At 47.5% G+C, this 7,562-nt stretch overlaps 2 protein-coding genes across 4 annotated transcripts; one reads left to right on the forward strand and one right to left on the reverse strand.

Moving 5' to 3' along the window:
* Window positions 1–2,221: 2,221 nt before the first annotated feature.
* Window positions 2,222–3,746, reverse strand: LOC135300040 (uncharacterized). The gene is made up of 2 exons (XM_064419335.1): window positions 3,613–3,746; window positions 2,222–3,415 (listed from the first exon to the last, which is right to left on the reverse strand). The coding sequence occupies exons 1-2, from the start codon at window positions 3,716–3,718 to the stop codon at window positions 2,490–2,492; spliced, it is 1,032 nt and encodes a 343-aa protein (XP_064275405.1). The 5' UTR covers window positions 3,719–3,746; the 3' UTR covers window positions 2,222–2,489.
* A 177-nt stretch (window positions 3,747–3,923) lies between these two features.
* LOC135300041 (uncharacterized) lies at window positions 3,924–6,629 on the forward strand. 3 transcript variants are annotated; one of them, XR_010361905.1, is made up of 2 exons: window positions 3,924–4,033; window positions 5,441–6,629. XR_010361905.1 is itself a non-coding variant. In XM_064419336.1 (2 exons), exons 1-2 carry the CDS (start codon window positions 4,873–4,875, stop codon window positions 6,316–6,318), a joined length of 963 nt encoding a protein of 320 aa, XP_064275406.1. In that variant the 5' UTR covers window positions 4,861–4,872; the 3' UTR covers window positions 6,319–6,629. The 3 variants fall into 3 exon arrangements, 1 of the variants encoding a protein (XP_064275406.1); XM_064419336.1 differs by lacking the exon at window positions 3,924–4,033 and adding an exon at window positions 4,861–4,957; XR_010361906.1 differs by lacking the exon at window positions 3,924–4,033 and adding an exon at window positions 5,036–5,310.
* The last annotated feature ends 933 nt before the right edge of the window (window positions 6,630–7,562 follow it).

A 7,562-nucleotide genomic window follows, 5' to 3' on the forward strand; every position in this document is an offset into this window, starting at 1 on the left:
AGAACTAGTGTGTTGGGTTTGCATGGCCAGGTTTTGGTAGCAGGGGGCTAAAGCTGAGTCTTCTGTGAGAAGCTGCCAGAAGCTTCCCCCATGTCCAGCAGAGCCAATGCCAGGACAGCCGTGCTGCTGGACAAGGCTGGGCCAGTTAGAAATGGTGGCAATGACTCTGTGATAACATATCTAAGAAGGAAGAAAGTTATTGTGCAGATGTAACTGTGGCCAGAGAAGGGTGAGAATATGTGAAAGGAACAGTTCTGCAGATACCCAGGTGAGTGGAGCAGGAGGGGCAGGAGGTGCTACTTCTGAGGTTTTACTTCCACTAGGGAGTGGTACAAGACCAAAACTCTGGCTATAGGTATAAAATGTAGGCAGAAATAAGAACAAAGATAATGCTCTTTTCTCCTTCATGTGTCAGTGACATAGAAATTACAGATGAGACAGACATCCACTTTCCCAGTATTCCTGAGCAATCATCATGACATTTGCTTGCCAAATACCAGGTTCCCCAGAAGACAGACTTACCTAAAAGCTTTCATAACAGCACCTATATTAAAGGTGCAAGCATTAATATAGCCATTGCTGTCTGCTAGGACAACTATTCACACTCCTAAAACACTTGCAAAAAACTTTCCTGTATCCCCATTTGGGAAGCACAATTTATTGCTGAAATCAATTTAATTGAAGAGTCCTAGCAGGTAGTTAAATGGTCAGGCTGTTAAAATATTTGGGTACTGGGAAACAAAAATATGACTGGGGCAGCCCCTTTTACCTCTTTCTACAGAGGCCATCCCCACAGTCCCTCCTCCCACTACTCACTACTAAAGCCCTGCAACATAAGACCAACACACAGACCTTTCACAGCAAGGGAACAGGACTAGAAACTGGCCTGCCTAGATAGAGCACAAGCCAGTGAGCAGACACATCACATACACAGGGGACAGCAAAAACCCAAAGCTTCCACAGAGCACAAAGCACTTCCTTATGCAGGCGTGTTCTAAGTATCTGCTTGGCCTAAAGAGCAGCAGCAGCTAGCTGGTGGGCATCTTGGAATAATTTCTGGGGAGATGCTACATTTGCTTAGCTCTATTTACACTTCAGATTTCATGCACAGAAATGGACATTATCATGCAAACAAGCAATTCAGGTGAACAAAGGAAAGAAATGAAAAAGAGAGCTTTTAGCTGACATCTGATACGAGCATAACCACAGGAGTGTTGCTGCACTGCAGTGAACTCCCACAGTGAGCCCAACACCATGCACAGCAGAGATGGAGGGGCTGCCCTGCATGGACGGGGTGTATTTCAACTAAAAACAAAGTCTCAGAAATCACAGCTGATCACCCACATGGAGGTCAAGCCAGCATTAAATTTCAGCCAGCTACCATCTTTCTGTTCCCCGTAATTTTGTTAGAGAAGGGTATAGTGCAGAGCAAGATACAAAACTACCCTGCTGAGCTACACTCCTAGTACAGGATTGAAGCAGTGATAGTAACAAGGGTGATCTAAAAGGCTTGCTCACCACAGTTCTCAAAGGACTGTCTGACTCACCAACTCCTGTCCCCATCCAGCCATATGATGAAAAATATTTTCCACCAGAGGCTATCAAAGTGCTACAAATGCTATTAGCACCAAAATTAGAAATATTCAAGCTGTTGTACTTTATGGTTATCATTGAAAACTCAATTTTCAAAAGTAACCTAAAATTCAGGAAAAAAGCAGGCCAAATGAAGGCCAGCACGTATCACATCCTAAGGAAATCATTAACTGTTAGGTGAACCATGTGCTGTTTTTGTTATTTAAAATACTGATTAAGCTAATTATGCTCACAGGGAATTGAATCTAGAAGATTTAATCTTTTCAGAGGCAGAGTTTGATGAAAAGTTACTATCATCCATTTAAACAGTAAAAGGTATAATTTCTAACATTTCAATGATGACCAACATTTTAAGATGATCATCCTCTGGTGTCTGTTATTTGACTAATAATGTAGCTTATACTTTCCTTTTGGCCTTAGTGAAATGTTAGTGTTAAAATGTGTACAGCTATGCCAAAATATATTAGCATTTAACTCCTTCCTCGTTAGAGCTAGTACCTTAAAAGCTCAATTTTTTTTGAGAGCAAAGCATGACAAACTGAGAAAAGTCAATTTGTCATTCTTTGGTCTCAAAGCTAAGATTATGATCTCTGAGTAAAGACCAGCAATAGAACTAGTAGGCAGAAACTGGGTTTTAAAAAGGCAATATTTATTATCTCAAGATAAAGATATTATACAAGGTAAAAATGCAGTCTATGCACAAAGGTTTGACATTCCCCCGACCTTCAAATACAGACAGAACAAACAAGTTCTGGGTGAATTTAGGACCACCCCACTGTGAGGCAGAAAATTAATTTCGGGTGCTAATACTAAATTCCAGTCGAAAGCTAGAAACTATACAGCTAAATTTGTCTCTACATAAACAAGATGATTGCTTAGCTTCTATTCTCCTTTGGTCACCCTGGCAAGAACCTTCCTGGGATCACACAGGGCCATCTTGCCAGGCGAGTGATATCTTCCCGAGGACAGCCGCAGCGCGCAGCGGTGACAGCAGTCCCCAGCCAGAAGGAGTGCACGCCGTACTGCTCCGGAGACAGCCCCAGCAGGCACAGGGCACGCCGGAGGACCGCCAGGAACTCCCTCTTCGTTACACTCCTCAAGTCCGAGTGCACGAAGAGCGGCCCTTCCTGCCGTGGACGAGCTGCCAAATAGTTGCGGAGGGCCAGAACAGGGCACACCCAGGGCTCTCCAGACAGCGCCAGGCTGATGACATGTCTCTCCTGATCCACCGGAGAATAAGGCAGAAAAAGCAGCACTCTCCTCTCCATCAGCTGGAGATCACTCAGGTGCAGCAGCTCAGGCTGCAGTACATTACGGTGCTTTGCCACCATCTCACCTATTCGAAGTGCCCCAAAAAAAGCTACAGTAAATAATGCACGAAACAGTAAGCATTCGTAGTGAGTCATGCATGCAGATTCCAGAACTCCTAAGAGAGATCGCAACATCTCAATTGTTACAGGCAAGTATTTATCCCTCAGGATACCCGCTCGATGTTTCAACCCTGTCACTATGCAACAGGTTACAGGATCTTCCAGAGGATCAGAGTTACCGGTCAATTTTGATAAAAAAGAAAGTGCTGCCATGTATTTGAGTGTCTTCAAGGGGGAATAATTACATTCCACAGTCAAAAACCCTCTAATTTGCTCCACTGGAATTGGCCAGACTGCAGGCATTCCCAAGCTTTCCCTGAAGGCAAGGAACTTCTTCAGTCCTTCGAGGTAGGCTTGCCAAAGCCTACTATCCCCTGAGTGCTCCAGCAACGACAGCGTCTTCAGAGGACAAGGTCCCAAGGAATGCTTCTGATGACAGCTGATCTCGCTTCCTGCAAGAGAAGAGCAAGAGAAGAGCCACATTAGCACATGGTGACAAGAGGCATAAGCAGAGGCACTGCTTAAGAGGCAAAAAACCCTCCAGTACTCCCGAGCGCATTGCACCTCCAGATAACGCTGAGTTTATCTGATAGACAGCTCTCACACAGGTGCACCAGAGACATTTTTCAAATAAGAAACAAGCACTTACCGCTCTGCGGCGCTTCCCGGCTGCCAGGAGGGGACGGGAATCTGTGCCCAGCGAGGCTCTGCTCCAGCCACTCCATACCCGGCTCCCGGGCCAGCAGAGCCAGCATGTCCCAGAACACCGTGGCGGCAGGAGCGCGGGCACTGCAGGCCATGGCAGCGGGACGAGCAGGATCACGGGCATTGCAGGCCATGGCAGCAGCACCAGCAGGCTCCACGCCGGACGCAGAGTGCCGCAGCCGAGTCCTGGGGCCCTTTTATGGAGAGGCCTCCTCGGACCAGCCCCCGGGGCCGGAGCGCTGCCCGAGGCCATTGGGTGGAGGACGGGAGGCCGGGCGGGGCCTGAGAACGGAAAGGTGTGAAACGGCGAGGCCTTCACCGCGTCCTCTGCTAGAGTCTGAAATGTGGCTGGATTTAGTGACAAGGTTAAAAATGAGAGAAATGTACTTGTGTTACCTCCCAGTTATTCTCTTGGGCTCTGCAAGACATGGTTTCCAGGTTTGGTAGAGAATAGGTGAGGGCAGCTGGCTCTGTTCTGAATTACTCAACAGCAGTACAGGCTGAGATGCTTTTGCACAGTTCAGCGAGACAGCTGTCTTCCCACAGTAGCTATCCCAGAAAAATCCTAAGAAAAAAACCCAAAGCTACCAGTCTGCTCAGCCGACAACTTAAGCTTTTGGTCTCCCTTTGAAGAAAGCTGTACAGGGACCGCGGCGGCCGCCTTCCCGAGGAGCTTCCATCCCCTCAGGATTTGCCTGGCACTCCGGGCCGTCATAGAGACCTGTACTGCGTTTGTAATTCCCCCTGCTGCTGGCTCTCTCCTTTTTCTAACTAAATGACGCAGGTTTGTGGCAGGGCAGAAGAATAATGCCAGGCACAAACAGATTAAGTCACCCTCGGACACATTCAGTGCTCCTTCCTCAGCCCTTAGTTGCAGCACAATGGATGTGATAATGGGCCGCTTAAGGCACTGAAAGTCCCTTCCTCAGAGCCGTGGGAAGAGGGCGGAGGAGGCAGGATGGGGGACCCCCGCCTGGACCCTCGGGCACAGGCTCGGATTGGGCCGCAGAGGGACACGTAAAGGAGGAGAGCACAGCAGAGCCAGGGTATAAAAGGGCAGCACGGTGGCCCCATCGAGGAGTCGCTGCTTGGTGCTCTTCGCTGCGTGGCTGCCGTTTGGTTGGTGATGGAGAGAACAGCTGAGCTGCCTGCTGCCCCTTCACCCTTCTGGTCGCTGCTGGCGCTGCTGCGGCGGGAGCCCGGCATGGGGTGGCTGCCGTGTGCTCCGGACGGCTGCCCCGCATCGTGTGGCACCAGCGGACTGGAGGCTGGCAGCGGAGAAGGAGATGGTAACTGTGGCCTTGGGGGGACAGGGAAGGGCAGGGGGCAGCTGAGTGGTGGGGGAGGTGGGGAGAGTCCTGCCAGGTTCTTCCATGTGGTCTGACCGCACTGTTGGAAGACTTCTGAGATCTCTGCATGCTCCTGAACATATTGTGGTGGTGCCTTTGTGGCTTCCAGCCACTGGTACCCACTGATGGAGGTCTGAGGTCACAGAAATCTTGCAATAGGGTGTCAGATCTGTCACCAGGCTTGAGATGTTGCTTTAAGGAGACAAATAGGTGGGGGTTTATGGGTTTTGAGAATGTAATCCTCCTCCTGTTTTCTGGCTGTTGGAAACTCTGCAGATGACAGTCAAAAGAATGTATGGGATAGGCTTTTTTTTTTTTTTTTTTTTTTTCCAAAAAGTTCAAGTAAAAGCTGAAGCATGTTGAAAGGGAGGGAACTTCTATCTTCTTTTGTTTGCCATTACTAACATGGTTTTCTTTCAACAGATAAACTCAGCCAAGTTCCTGAGAAGAATTCCTTGGGCCCTTGGCCCCTGAAGGCTCTGCTATTACTGGAGGGCTCAAGAGAAGGACACTTATGGCAAGACTACCATGAAGGCCTGAAAAACTTTCTTTCCTTTAGAGACAGCAGGTCTCTGTCTGCAGTCTGGCCAATTCCAGTGGAACAAATTAGAAGGTTTCTGGTCGCCATGGAGTTCCAGGATCTGCCTCCCACAAAAATAATCACGTATATGGAAGGCCTGTCCTTCATCTCCAGAATGGTAGATCATCCTGCTCCTCTTTCAGATCCTCTTGTCTGTTACATGATATCAAGGCTGAAACGGAGGACTAGCCATTCAAATGTTGAATACTCTCCTGTAACAATTGAAGTGTTAAGATCTCTCCTGGGAACTCTGGAGTCTGTGTGTAGCTGTCCTTATGAGTGTATATTGTTCCGTGCCATTTTTACTGTAGCTTTTTTTGGTGTACTCCATATAGAAGAGATGGTGGTAAATCGCCAAAATATAGCACAGCCAGACCTCCTGTACCTGAGTGACCTCCAGATGACAGAAGGAAGTGCAACCCTTTTTCTGCATCCATCTCATGTGGGCCAACAGAGATGCTTGATCCGACTGAGCCTACGTAGAGAGACGTGGGTCTGTCCTGTTGAAGCTCTCCATATCTACGTGAGAGCACGGCCCCCAGGAGAGGGCCCCCTCTTTGTGCACTCAGACAGTAGGGCTGTCACAAGGAGGGAGTTCCTCACTGTCTTCCGCTCTGGTCTCAGTTTTGCTGGACTTCCTCCAAACCAGTATGCAGTGCATTCCTTCTGGATGGGGAACTCTAACAGGAGAATCTCACGGGTAAGCCCAGAACGTGATTAATAGAATGGCAAGGTGGTGGTGGAGATTCTGAAAGACACATACTTCTGTCTCTGTTGCACTTTCACAGTAGAAGGTATCTTCTGCAATGCACAAATTTTATACTTTATATAGGCTAAATTTTCACTGCTCTGTAAAGCTAGAGAGAATGGGAGGAACAAGTGGAAGGTGACTTCACACCTGGGGTGGTTTTGAGAATGAAGTGTCATGGTTTTAAAAGTGGGACTTGTGGGGCACATGGTATTCAGCATGTTTGTTCTAATTGCACTTTGACCTTGTGTAATCTTACATTAAATGGTGTTTTCTTTCAAGAACTTCTCTAGTTTGTTTTCTTTTTTTTTTTTTTTACACCCTGGTCAAAGGCCATTCTTTGCAGTGGTGACAATGTAGCTTGATATGAGCTTGCATTTTTTTACTGTCTAGTGTGATGAGAAGTAAAGCTAACTGACAGCTGGTGATAATGTGACACCAGCAGTGAAGTTACTCCGCTGTCCAAATTGCAGTTCCATCACAGCTGCACCCAACCTTACCTGTGGCTGCTGCAGCCTCACTCTCCTTACCTTCAGAAGCCTTCCCCTTGACAATTCCTAGTATTCTTCACTGATCCCTCTTGAAAGGATGTATCAAACCTGGGTACTGTTCAGAAGTAGCCTTTAATTGAAGCCTGGCTGACACGTCAAAGTTGGCCCTGCCCAGTTCAAAAGCAGCAGAGGCCATAAAAGAGATAGCTAACATACAAAACATTCGCTGTGTAATTGGTGCATTTGTTAGACTTTTAACACAGATTAAATGACTAGTGTCTGAGAAGCATGATCATAACAAGGTTGAGTGTCATCTTCAAACACGGGGTGTTTGAAGAAATGCCATCCTGTGTAGTGCTTCAAGACACAACTGAGCAAGGTGACAACTGGGTGTTCAGAAAACAGCCAACATCATATTGCACTCCACGGTCCTGCAGCTAGTTTCCAAGAGGATCTTTAGTTAGAGGAAGCTCACTCTGCAGAAACAGCTGTGATAGTAGACAACAATCTGTTAATTCCCTGGCACACAAGGTAGCTCCCTTTCCACAGTTTTACTACAAGCTGTAGTCCCAGTCATCCTGCTCATATTCATGAATGTGGATCTGGATCCCCTGGCATGGTCATCTGGGAGCCTTGATCAGGTTCCAGTATGCACCAATGCCTTCCCTGGGGCCGGTAGCCTGTTGTATACTTTCAGTCAACTGATCCATAGAAGTTATGTATAAA

Source organism: Passer domesticus, chromosome 4 (genome assembly GCF_036417665.1).
Source record: "Passer domesticus isolate bPasDom1 chromosome 4, bPasDom1.hap1, whole genome shotgun sequence".
Taxonomy (NCBI): domain Eukaryota; kingdom Metazoa; phylum Chordata; class Aves; order Passeriformes; family Passeridae; genus Passer; species Passer domesticus.

Excerpts from the sequence above, each read along its gene's own strand:
- LOC135300040 (XM_064419335.1), bottom strand. The coding sequence starts at position 3,718 with ATGCTGGCTCTGCTGGCCCGGGAGCCGGGTATGGAGTGGCTGGAGCAG. Across the intron at positions 3,416-3,612 it reads CCGGGAAGCGCCGCAGAGCG|GAAGCGAGATCAGCTGTCAT; the intron begins GTAAGTGCTTGT and ends CTTCTCTTGCAG.
- LOC135300041 (XM_064419336.1), top strand. The coding sequence starts at position 4,873 with ATGGGGTGGCTGCCGTGTGCTCCGGACGGCTGCCCCGCATCGTGTGGC. Across the intron at positions 4,958-5,440 it reads TGGCAGCGGAGAAGGAGATG|ATAAACTCAGCCAAGTTCCT; the intron begins GTAACTGTGGCC and ends TTCTTTCAACAG.